Below are 12,733 nucleotides of genomic sequence, written 5' to 3' on the forward strand. Positions count from 1 at the left end.
AAAAAATGAAATGAAAAATGGCCAAACAGCTCCTCCTTATATTGCACAGCAAACTGAATCGACTTTGCTTATGCGATCAGATTATTTATATGTCTTATCATATGGATACTCAGTATTAATGCTTCTAAGATATACAGTTTGAAAGTTTTATCATACCTTATCATTTATGATTTTCTTCTGTTGAGGTATTTCCCCCATGCTTGGTGATACAGAATTTATATCTAAAACAAAACAAAACAAAACAAAACAAAACCTTACAACATCAAGTGCAAAAGAACTTCATTTAGGCCAATTATGTTCTGCTTCACTACTCAGAACAAATTTTAAAATATTTGATTCATATGTCATTAAACATGCCCTAGATGCCCTCAATGTAGGTACATATAGTCATTTAAAATGTGAAATCAGAGTACCATTAATGAACAGGAACTCTAACCTGTCATTCCTGATCTATAAAGTTTGTTCCAGTGGAGTATATTGAAAAGTAAGCGATATACTATTTTCATATTTTACCCAATCAAGAAACAGCAAAATACCACTAGTTTCCCCCACTAAATCTGTCAGGGACAAATATAATATCCAATTCTAGAAATTCATCTGACATGTTTTAAGTATACTACACTGAAAGTCTACAAGTCAGCAAAATAAGAAGACATTTACTATCATAGAACAAAGTGAAATCGTTACAGCTATAAACTTTGTAATATATAGATTGCGTACTTGTATCCAGCGTTTTAGACTTCTGTTTTCTGGGTCTGCTATAGTCAACTAGCTGCAGTTTAGGTTTTCTATTCGATTCTCTTAGCCAGCTAATATCTGTCTTGTCATCTCTATATTCTGTATCTGTGTCACTGAAAAGGTGTTTCTTGTTTTTATTAGTTCTGTTCTATAAAATAAGAAAACACTGATAAACCATTTACTGACATTAAATTTGCAGGAGCCTTTCCAGCTAAATTACTTATGACTGAGTCCTTAAACAAGTCAAACACTGAAGACAACCAAAACCAATGAAACTAGTTTGCCATGACTGATTTAAGCCCAGTGGTTGTCAAAATAGCCAATTATGGTCCAGGGTAAATTTCCCAACTGTCAACCAATAGCTAAAACTGGGTCCATAGCACTCTCATCATAACTTAACACAGCTTAGCTAACACTATATTATAACAGAAAAGGTGGGTAGGGCTGAGAAGGTCGGAAATACAATGGCTCCGCTCTTGGCAAATTCTCATTCTTTGAGAATTCCCTCTCAGGTCTGCCCATTCTTTGAGAATTCCCTCTCAGGTCTACCCCTTCTCTCCTAGTAGTTTTTTGATTGGCTAACAGAAGAACAGAGTGGCTGCTTTACTCCATGCTAGGCAGTCATTCATTGCCACTGCAGCCCCCTCCTCCTCCACTTCCAGCACACAGAAAGGCTCCCCATGCAAGAAATCTGGATTTGTGAGTATATTAATCTATGAATTACATTCATGATTTGTAGATGGCTTTTTTGTACCCCTTGTATAATATATTTACTGAACAAACTGTTTTAAATATTGGGGACTTTTAATTCTTCTTCTTTTGTATTCCTGGTCTTTAAATACCTTCTTATCTTGCTTCTTTTGGATTATAATTTCCTCTTTATTTCCATGGTTCCTGAAACAAATATAAAGTAAATCATGTAAAAATTATAGGTACTCTATTTGGATTAATTTGTTTTTTGACTACTTGAATGTCTGGAAAATCTTATCAAGATACAACAGGTGCCCACTATCTACACTTCTGGAAACAACTGAATATATTTTTGTTCCAACAAGCTTTCTCAGGTGGATAAATGGGTCTTTGCTACAAGTGTCTGTTTTAGTTTTGTTTCAGATTTATGGGCTTTTTATATTTTTACCTATATTTTTACCTATATTTTTGCTGTTTTATCATACATTGTCTTGAGATGGTTGTGTAAAATACAGTCATACCTCTAGCTGCGTTAGGTTCATGTTGTGGATTTTTGGGTAGTGAATGCGGCAAACCCAGAAGTGTATACTTCCGGATTTCACCACGCACGCCTGAGAGCATGAGCGCTCTATTGCGTCACATGCAGAAGCGGGGCTCTACTTATGGATTTTTCGGGGTCCGAACGGCACCCTTGAACAGATCATGTCCGTAAGAAGAGGTACCACTGTAGTAATCAAATCAAAATATATGTACTTATACTTTTATAATCATAAGGTGGGTTAAAAGGAATTTGGGTCTAATGATCCAAATATGCTTACTTTTTCTTTGGAACATCAGTACTAGCTTCCAGTTTGGTAAGATGAAATTCTTGGATCTAAAATGTAAATACAAAAAGACATAAATCAAACAAAAATAAATCAAATCTCATTGCAACTTTTTTTTCTTGTTCATCTATTTTTGTTGGTTATATCACCCAAGCAATCAGGTATTTTTATTTCCTTTTTGTAATGAAATTTACAAAAACAGACTGTATCCTTCTGCAAAAGACTATAGAGACTTAGTAAAAATTAAATTACTGAAACAGCATAGGAAATACTACAATTGTTTTTCCATATCCTCCATTAATCCAGTCTATTTTGTATATAGCTGTAGCAATGCATAGGGTTAGATACTGATAAGCCCCTTCTAAATAAACACCTTTTACATGGTTCCAAATCTCATTATGAACCTCTGAAGTAGCAAATATCCCTATTAAAATGTTAGAGGCATGGAAAATATAATCAGCTCCTTTCAATTTAATATATCCTTATATTATGGGTATCTGAGGGAATCACGTTTTCCATACAAATCATGCTGCCCTTTGAATAAAGCATGAGATGAGCTGCTTCGTGAAGCCTGCATTCCACCCATTATAACTGCCCTATACACAGATTTCATTTGCCATTATTGCTCTACTGCTGGAGTTACTCTGCCAGAGGAGAGCCTTGCAACATTCATGTTGTTTTAGGTGGCAATAGGAACACATCGTTTTCTCTGGGCTTCTAGTGACTGTCATTTGGAAGCAGTGAGCAGGTGGATAGACAATGACAGGCTATGGTGTTTGGACTATCAGTTTTAATGCAATCCTTTTATTTCAGTGAGTGATTTTATTTTATTCTGTCTATGTTTATCTTTGTGTGCAAAATCTCTTCTACAGTTACCTATGATGCAGATGGGAATCTGAATGCAGAGCTAGCAGGATGAACTCTTTGATGTATTTGATGCACCTAAATCTGAGTGTCCTGCTTGTTGATTAGTTGTCTGTGACTTGAATTGGATTGATGTATTATCGTTAATGTTTTTAAAAATTATCACCAAAGGAGCATGCTGAATAAAATGTTTTCTTTTAAAAAAATAAGCCATATGGTAAATCATTTATACTATGTAAAGAAAATGAAAGTGGGCCAAGATTATGTTATAATTATTTATTTACCTAAGCGATCATTCATTTACATTAAGTGCAGTTTGTTCCCTCTAAATTTCTCCCAGTTTGGGGATATGTCTGGAGCTGGAGCCAGAAAATTTCAAAGGCACATGGTGGCAAAAAAGAGAATAATGAAGTACACAATTCAAAAATGTGCTGTTGCATGGGATACAATTAGGAGCTACCCTTCTGTCAACAGTGGGGCTTTGCCACTATGGAGGCCTCACTGTTCCGGTTGTAAGCATGGGTGTCTTGGGAAGCTGCTGCTGCTGGCAGTAGTTAAGTGGAGGGCTGCAAAACAGGGTGTTACAGAGACAGTGCAGTTTCCAGCCTGAAAATATAGCCTAAGGTTAAGGATGTGGCAGTGAATCTGTCACTCTGCACTTCCCACCATTAGGACTGCTCTTCCCATTATAACGGTACTCCCAAATTGACTGCCTTATGTGGGCTGCTATACCCTACCTAATGTAGGTAAAGGTAAAGGGATAAAGGGACCCCTGACCATTAGGTCCAGTCGTGACCGACTCTGGGGTTGCAATGCTCATCTCGCTTTATTGGCCAAGGGAGCCAGCGTACAGCTTCCGGGTCATGTGGCCAGCATGACTAAGCCGCTTCTGGCGAACCAGAGCAGCGCACGGAAACTCCGTTTACCTTCCCACTGGAGTGGTACCTATTTATCTACTTGAACTTTGATGTGCTTTCAAACTGCTAGGTTGGCAGGAGCTGGGACCGAGCAATGGGAGCTCACCCCGTTGTGGGGATTCGAACCGCCGACCTTCTGATTGGCAAGCCCTAGGCTTTGTGGTTTATAATTAAGGTAAAGGTAAAGGTACCCCTGCCCGAACGGGCCAGTCTTGACAGACTGTGGGGTTTGTGCGCCCATCTCACATTTATTGGCCGGGGGCCAGCGCTGTCCGGGGACACTTCCGGGTCACGTGGCCAGCGTGACATCGCTGCTCTGGCGAGCCAGAGCCGCACACGGAACGCCGTTTACAATTTATAATTAGTAACACATTATTTGCTACAATACTAATCTTACTCCAAGTTTTACTGTAGGTTCATCAGATCCACTCAGATTAAAGTTGTAGACATCGTCCCTATCAAAAGAGATAAAACTCCATTCAGTATACTCTTCATAATCTAAATTATTGTACTTGTATGAGATGGTGCTTTACTTACATAAGGTGCCCAGTAGTTACGTTGAGCAAAGTAGTAGTTTTTAAACTTCTAGAACTTCTGCTCTGACTTTTTTTCTAGGCATAAAAGAAGAGTTAGGGGGAAAAACTGTCTAGTGGCATTAATACACCTCCTCAACTCATGCAATCCTCTTTTACTTCAATAAGACTTATTTAATTATATGAATATTTAAAAGTTGCTTTTTGGCCTCATAAGGTGCCCCCCAAATAGGTTCAAAATCTTAAAGATGAAATATCACTAAGGAGTTTTAGATCAGTAATTATTAATAAGTGATCGAGTCAAACATTAAATTTACTATAAAAATGTATATTTTATTCTTACATATTGAAACAATTGTAAAACAAAAATTTAATATACCTCTTTGTATAGAAAAACAACATACCTTGCAAACACTGAAACCTGATTTATTTAAAGATGTGCTGTAAAAATAAGTAAAAATAAATAATAAATCTATTTCATACCAGAAAATTCATTAGTAAAAAACGTGCTTTAATGCTATATTTTAAGGGAATTAAGTAATATCATGGAAATTAAAGCAAGATCAGTAAAATGTTGCAATTCTAAATACATTTCTAGCCTGCAAGTAACTACTATAAAAAGAAAATATGTATAGAATACCTCCTGTTAGCAAAGAACTGGCACAATTTTCTTGTACTTTTTGCACCATCCATTCCTTTGTATCGGTTGCTGATTTTACTTAGTAACATTTCTGTAGTTTCCATCATTTCTTTTTGTTTTGCTTTCTGTAAGATTTTGAAAATAATTTGTTAAATTTACCAGAAAATCTGATTAGTAGAATAGTACAGCTTCTACAGCACCGTTCGGAAAGTCAAAGGTTTCTGTATACTAGTAGCTAGAAAATGAAGAACATTCATACAAAACGCAGGAAATCTCTGCTCCACTAAAGCCATTTGCAGTTATATTAACAGCAGTAAGGAGATAAGTGTAAATAAAGCTGAGCAAAAATGGTTTGGGAGTTATCTACTGGAGTTTATCAACTGGATGAACAAGAAAGCTTTTGAATGGAACCTTTCCAAAACCCCTTTTTTTAAAAAAAAAAAAATCCAGCAAACAAGCAAGCTTTCTCCCCCATTCACATTAGTTCTCTCTAGAATTACAGGGCATGTCTCTTCCTACGTTTTATTTTGTAGATCAGGGCTGGAATCAGAGTCAAGGATGGTGGAACTGTAGCCCAACAATATCTGGAGTGCACCACGTTCACTATCCCTGCTGCAGACAGTCTCCATTAAGTGACAATAATTTTAAACACGGGTTTAGGTACCAGGGCACTTGTAAATGCAGTCCACTTTAATGATAACGTTTATGAAGCACTTACCAATTTTAAAGAAAAATATATTTTGAAAGTGATGTTTAGCAGTTCACAACCTCTTTGAAATAATATTTTAACCTAAATAGATGTTATGATATCTGTATGCAATGCTTTGGTTGAACACAGAGGAGTGGTGGGAGAAACTAGCTGGGGAACCCAGTCCAGGGTGGCAGTTGGACAACTATGACACAGGGAGAAGAATGGGAAGAAGAGGTGTCAAAAGTTGAAGGGTAACAGGGCTCAGTGAGTTGGGAGCTGTGGCAGACAGACGTCATGAATCAAAGGCAGAAGCTGAAGCAGACAAGTGGGAAGAGGGAGGTTCAGAGGCAGAGATGAGAGTAATGGGTATCTCCACCCCTCTGCTGCAATAAACTCCTTCCCCCTGGAACAAGAAGAGTTATGAAACAGGAAAAGCAAAGGCATCTGAAGGCAGCCCTGTTCATGGAAGTTTTAAATGGGTGACGTTTTACTGTGTCTTTAATATTTTGTTGAGAACCACCCAGAGTGGCTGGTGCAACCCAGTCAGATGGGCAGCATATAAATATTATTATTATCATCATCATCATCACCATCATCATCATTTATTCAAGGCAGGCTGCACAGAGGTACAGTCTCTGATTGCTAAGCCCTGGAGGAGACACAGATGGCTGTAGGCAGGCAGCACTTTTAGTCTCTGCAGCTGATTTCATGGAGTAGGACCTACAGGGCATGACCTGGTGTGCTCATTAGGCCTGAAACACAGAACAGTTTGTGAAGATCGTGTAGCTTTGGAACTGTGTGATTTACTGACCGGCTTGGTGCGTGACACTGTACCAATTTGAAATCTTAACAAACTGGCAGGTTTACTTGATGTAGTGATTATAGACACTTTATTAAAAAATATGAAAAGTCATGACTATGATTTCCAAATAGAAAAGTAATTCTGACGCTGCTTTGCCTTCTCTCATTTTACCTGATCTGTTTTCTTGTCAGTTCCTTTTCCAAAAGAAACATCAAAGCTAGCGTCGTCATTGGTTTCCATAACGAATTCTGAATGTCTTGAACTCGTTGTTGCTTTAAGTGATATTTCATGTTTACCAGGAGCAAGCTTTATGCTGTTATCTTTTGATATGCTCTCATCCAAATGTTTAAAACTGTTCCGTGACTCTGTGCTCTTTATATTGCCAGTTTTTTCTGGTATTTTACTGATTTCATTGTATTGCTGCTCCACGATTTTTCCATAGCTGTGACGTTTGTTTTTCAGCCCTGGAGAAGGCATTTCAAATACTGACGTGAACACGCTTGGCTTGACAGCTTTACTACATGAATTAGGACCTAATATACACACATACACAAAATGAAGTTAAAAATGAGATTTTAAGAAAAAGCTGATTTAACACTTTTAATAAATGAAGTAAAAGTTTAACCTTGATAGTCTGTATTTCCCAGTGCACTACTATTCTGCTTGTTACAATGTGATATTATCTGCTCAGGTACCCAACACTTCTGTTTTTCCCGAGTTCTAGCTTCTGCAACAGAATTTTCCAGAATGCCAGGTAACCTAAATAAAGCAAATGGGGAGAAAATCCTACTTTTATCACTACTGTATGTGGTTGTCCCTCCCTGCTTAGTAGGAGGCTTTGTGAATCATAGGTCTGTGAATCATAGTTTTGGGCTCTATTGCAATGAAAAGTGCTCCAGAAAAACACTTCTCTTTTTTCCTTTGGACCTAAGGCCTATAGACTACTGTAAACCAATTGCTCAGAAACAGCAGAGCTAACCTGATTGTCTGTATAAGGCAGCTTAAAAAACTTTAAGGTTCCTCGCCTCCAGGAAACACATAAAAACTGTTATGAGTGGCCTGCCATCTTCCTGAAGAAATGCAAAAGCCACTGGTGTCTGCTCTGCTCCCCTGCAAAAAATGTGGAGGCTTTAAAAGAGTAAGCCTGACTTGCTCAGCAATCAGCCATGCCTTCTCCCAAAGCAGTGCTCTTAGACACAAAATCATCTACTGCTTGCCTGGCTATTTAAAGCCTGGCTATGATGGGAAAGTAGAAGACACAGAGACTATGCCAATTAGTTTACTCTCAGAAGGACAGTTATCTACACAAAAAATTCCACCCCTTGAGTGACAAACCTGTAAAGATGGAAACAAACACAAACAGGGAGTGACCAATGAAAACAAAAAGACAGAAGTATAAGGAGGAAACATAGGTAAAAGAAAATATAAAAGTAAGGGGGGAGGAGTTCAATTTTTTTCCTTTACAGAGAGAATACTTAGCAAAGAGCAGTTCTCCAAGCAAGTTACTGCTGGGGTGGTGAAAGAATAGAGTTAGAAGGTGGGAGCCATGCATGCCCATAGAGGGTGGGGGCAGCAGGGCAACCACCAAAACTGTAAGCTAGCTTTAGAACTTAACCAAATTATATTTGCATGGGCAAATAACTGGCCTGTGTGACTGTGCAGGAGCTACAAAAAAGAACTCTTGCACTAACTAAATGCTAACTCTTTTAAGAGTAATTTTTTTTAACCTAGTGAGCAAGGCGTAAGGAAGGCCAAAAGAAAATATGATAAAAAATGACAGCCAAAGTTTCCAAGCCATAGGCTGGAAGGGATTTTGGACCCCACCCCACTAACATCCATGTTTTTGTTTCAGAGAGAAGATAACTGATGATAGGCTTATCTAAAGACCTCCTGACATGAAATCAGAGCCATCCACCAGAGTATTCTGCTATCAGTACTAGTTAACATTCAGATTTACTGTTTATAATTTATTTCCATTACTTACAATGATTTGTCACTTCTTTCTACCAGCTGAGAATCAGGAACAATATCCATCAATTCATCTAAGTGAAATATAGACATAAAATTAGAATTAAAATTTTCATCTTATTAAAGATTTTGCATCCAAATTTTATTCCTTTTTAGAACATTTTTAACCCACTCTTCAGCTGCAAGGGCTACATACAATCAACTGAAATGAGACAAATATGAAAATAATTTAAAAGCAAAACTAGTGAAACGTGTCAAGCAACTTGCCTGCTTTTTGTTTTTCACTGGTGTTTAAAACTTCTTCCTCATAAGGCATGTTTTCAACATTTTGAATTGGAGCTTTCTGTATATAAACACAATAAAAAATTATTGATGTAATTAGCATGCTTTTATTTTCATCTCAGTTTCTCAAATATTGTTCTGTTTCACAGGTTCAAGCACAAAATACATAAACTCTCAAAGATCAATATCACATAATAAACATTTTTTTAAAACTTACAGTACAATGCATGCAGTACATGCATGCTCAAGGAAAATCCTATTGAGTTCAATGGGATTTATTTGCAGGTAAGTGTGAATGGCCTGGACTACCATATTTTTCGCCCTATAGGACGCACTTTTTCCCCTCCAAAAATGAAGGGGAAATGTGTGTGCGTCCTATGGGGCGAATGCAGGCTTTCGATGAAGCATGGAGAGCGAGAGGGGTCGGTATGCACCGACCCCTCTCGCTCTCCAGGCTTCAGGAAGCTATCCGCAAGCCGTGGGAGAGCTGCGCGACTTCGCGCAGCTCTCCCACGGCTTGTGGAGAGCTGCCTGCACCCCGAAGCCTGGGGGCGCGCTGAGCTCAGCGTCCCCCAGGCTTCGGGCTTCCCGCAGCTCTCCGCAAGCCGTGGAGAGCTGCCTGTTCTGGGAGCTGGGGTCAGGGGAAGCTCGGGTTTCCCCCACCCCAGCCCCACACCGGGGGGGGGGGGGGAAATATATTTTTTTTCTTTATTCCCCCCCCCCCCGAAAACTAGGTGTGCCCTATGGGCCAAAAAATACGGTAATTAAAAGGAAACTGATATGTTAGGTAACAAAAAATCAACAGCAGACAAAAAAAATCTTCCTCCAACATCCTCCTTCACTTTGGGGCTTTGGAGTAGAACTGATAAAGTCCAAGCTCAATGAAGGTTGGCTGGATTGACATGCACATACAGAGAGTGCTATAAAAATTAGCCTTTTGTGTTTGCATTTGTCTGGAATTTAATGATGATCATTTTTGCAATACAGTTAAGCAGTCCAAAGTCCACTCAGTCTTGATTTATTTCATGAATTTTAACTACAAATTACGCTTCTGAAAGGGAGCAAACAGTGTACACAAGGATTCAGTAAGAGCAAAAATAATGGCTTTGAGATTTCTACCTGGCTAAACTCAAAATGTAGGCCAGCTGTCCCATAGTCATGTCATAAATCCTTGGCCAATGTGTTCTCCAGTATCACAAACCTGGTCCCAGCCAGCCCACATAAGGATGGGCAGCTCTTTGCCAGCTTCAACCAGTACTATTGTGTGGTTTTGAAGCTTCCATGTGAGTCTACCTTAAGTTACGCAAACATATAACTACCTTTTTTGCAGCAGAATTATCCTTTCTTACAGACTTGGTAACCGAAGATAGAGGTGCATAATCATCTTCTTGATTGAAATTCACTGCTCTTTCCTCAGTTATTGAGAAAATATCAGTTCTTCCCATAGAGCTCATCATTTGAAGAGGTGCTTTAACCCTGCTTTTCAGTGGAGTTGCTGGAAACAAATCCACATTTGAGTTATTTTAATGAAGTTTGCATGTTCTGTGTTGTTTGTGCCAAAACTGCAGCAAATGGATATTGAACAGAGCAGAACTATTCGTCTCTCAGTTTTAATCTTTAATCTGGAACTCATTACATGCCATGGGGGATCTCACACTATACCTCTTCTTGCTTCAATTACTTGTGGGAACCACAAACACCTTGGAGTCCCAAATTCGATTTAAAAATAGAAAAAATGTTTATTTACAGAATCAATATGGAGGTCAGCATGTAAAATGACATATGTGAAGTACCAAATGCAATGTTTACAGAAGATTAAATTGTTTCTTCAAATAAAGACATTAACACAGGCTACCCAGATCCTGCTGGCCGAACCAAAAAGTTATACTTTAGAATAGGATTAGAGACAGATACAGTATAGGCAGAGAGCAGGAATGTTGCTGCGAACATTTCTTTTAGTGGACATGAAGGATGCATTCAGAAAATTAAGAGTTAGTCATCATCTAGGTCAGGTAGTGGGCACATGTCCAGGTTTTGGACATATCACTCAGCTGTGGAGTCTCTGCCCCTGGTTCTGACCGTGTCTGAGCTGAAGTCAGAGTCCCAGAGCATAGTCATGGAACAGTAGGACTGCCACATTCTAAACTTTTAAGAGCCAGGTGTAACTGAGCTGGGGGGGGGGGATTGGCATTTAAGATGACAGTCACTTTCCTTAAGTCAGCAACTTGGGAAACATCAAAGATCACATTGGAAAGATTTGCCAATACACTTTGAAACTTAACCTTACAATAAAAGTGCTTTAAAAAATAAATCATATTTCAAATATAAGCCTACTACAGGCACAAAACAATACTGATGTCCACTTTCATATTATGCTGATCTCTTAGCTTCAAGTACATTTCATAAAAAGCTATTGTGAATATCAGAATTTGGCAAATCTGCAGATGATCAATCCAGCTATTAGGACTACAATCCAGCTATTAGGAAAATCTGTCTCCCACTGTCTCCCACCAGCTTTAAGGAAAATCTGTCTCCCACTGTAAGAAATGTAACATTAAAAGGTGAGAGGAATATTGATGAACTTAATTGGTTTTCTAGATTGGAATATGTATGGGGGTCAACTCTAGTGTTGAGAGACAGTGTGATGTAAGAAAGAGACAGACAGGAAGATCTGGATTCTAAAACCAGGTGGAGGGACCACAGTGTAGAGGTCAAGCACATTCTTTGCATGCAAAAGGTCCCATGTTCTACTCAATCCAACACATTTCCAGTTACAGGGGTCAGGTAGAGGTGATGAGAAAAACTTCTGTCTGGAAACATGGCTATTGCCAGTCAAAGTTGACAATGCTGGGCTAGATGGACAAACTTGATATAATCCAGTTTCCTATGCTCTTAACCCACCTCTTAGCCAAGAAGCTCACCTTGCACCACTCACAAAATCTTATATCTCTCATAGAGGTGTTTTTTGAGGGCTGGACAGAGGGCTGGGGACAGAGGGCATCTCTTTAAAGGGAGGACAACTGTAAAGATTTATTACAGTTAAAAGTCAACATATAGATTTAACCATTTATTGACTTTAAAAGCTTAAGACTCTGCTACCGTAGTTTGATAGTGCCTTTGAAGAGTACTCAGTATCTATAACTGCAATTTGCCTTATGACAGAATGGGCCATCAAAAGCATAGATGACTATAACTTTCTGCCAACAATGCAAAATGATTTTGACTATTAAGTTATAAATCACTGGCTTCCTAGTTGAGGCAACTTTGCACAAAATGAGGCAATTTTCAATTACTTCTGCAACAATTAAGATCAAAGCATCGCCTGATTTCAAACCACCATGTATCAATATCAAACAGAAAAGGCACACATTACTGTTCTCTGGCTTCTCCATAATTATAGACTCCCCTCCCCAGAGTTTTGCCAGAGCCTAGCCTGTGTCCTACATAAATGAATAAGAAAATGCTTGTGGAAACCATTAGCAGGCTCAATAAAGGAGGCCCATTATTTGAGGTACATAAAAAGCAACTACTGGCTGATAAAATTCAAATAAAAAGATGCTTCATTGCAACTTAATGCTGGAAAGTGCTGAATACAACATTAATATTTGAGATTTAGGAGGAAGGAACTATATATTCTATTAACATCAAAGGTCCTCACATATGCAGAATCATCTTTCTTTGATATATTTCACATGAAGGGAGGCATTAAAGAAAGTTAAAAGATTAAAATCTTTAAGGGTGCAATGATTTATGTTGCTTCTGGTGTTGCTGTTATATGCCTTAT

General features: G+C 38.5%; 1 protein-coding gene across 1 annotated transcript in view; it reads right to left on the minus strand.

Annotated features, from left to right (window-relative positions):
• The window catches only part of SYCP2 (synaptonemal complex protein 2), a 45,273-nt gene that overhangs the window by 15,130 nt on the left and 17,410 nt on the right, over nucleotides 1-12,733 (minus strand). The window contains exons 19-31 of the mRNA XM_082225792.1: nucleotides 10,269-10,444; nucleotides 8,935-9,010; nucleotides 8,684-8,741; nucleotides 7,325-7,458; nucleotides 6,871-7,163; nucleotides 5,207-5,331; nucleotides 4,971-5,007; nucleotides 4,571-4,644; nucleotides 4,431-4,488; nucleotides 2,247-2,302; nucleotides 1,581-1,632; nucleotides 721-886; nucleotides 157-221 (exon numbers count right to left, since the gene is read on the minus strand). Of these exons, the coding sequence (XP_082081918.1) occupies nucleotides 157-221; nucleotides 721-886; nucleotides 1,581-1,632; nucleotides 2,247-2,302; nucleotides 4,431-4,488; nucleotides 4,571-4,644; nucleotides 4,971-5,007; nucleotides 5,207-5,331; nucleotides 6,871-7,163; nucleotides 7,325-7,458; nucleotides 8,684-8,741; nucleotides 8,935-9,010; nucleotides 10,269-10,444 (1,370 nt within the window). The remainder of the gene's footprint in view (nucleotides 1-156; nucleotides 222-720; nucleotides 887-1,580; nucleotides 1,633-2,246; nucleotides 2,303-4,430; nucleotides 4,489-4,570; nucleotides 4,645-4,970; nucleotides 5,008-5,206; nucleotides 5,332-6,870; nucleotides 7,164-7,324; nucleotides 7,459-8,683; nucleotides 8,742-8,934; nucleotides 9,011-10,268; nucleotides 10,445-12,733) is intronic.

Source organism: Podarcis vaucheri (assembly GCF_965113315.1).
Source record: "Podarcis vaucheri genome assembly, chromosome: 6".
Classification (NCBI taxonomy): Eukaryota; Metazoa; Chordata; class Lepidosauria; order Squamata; family Lacertidae; genus Podarcis; species Podarcis vaucheri.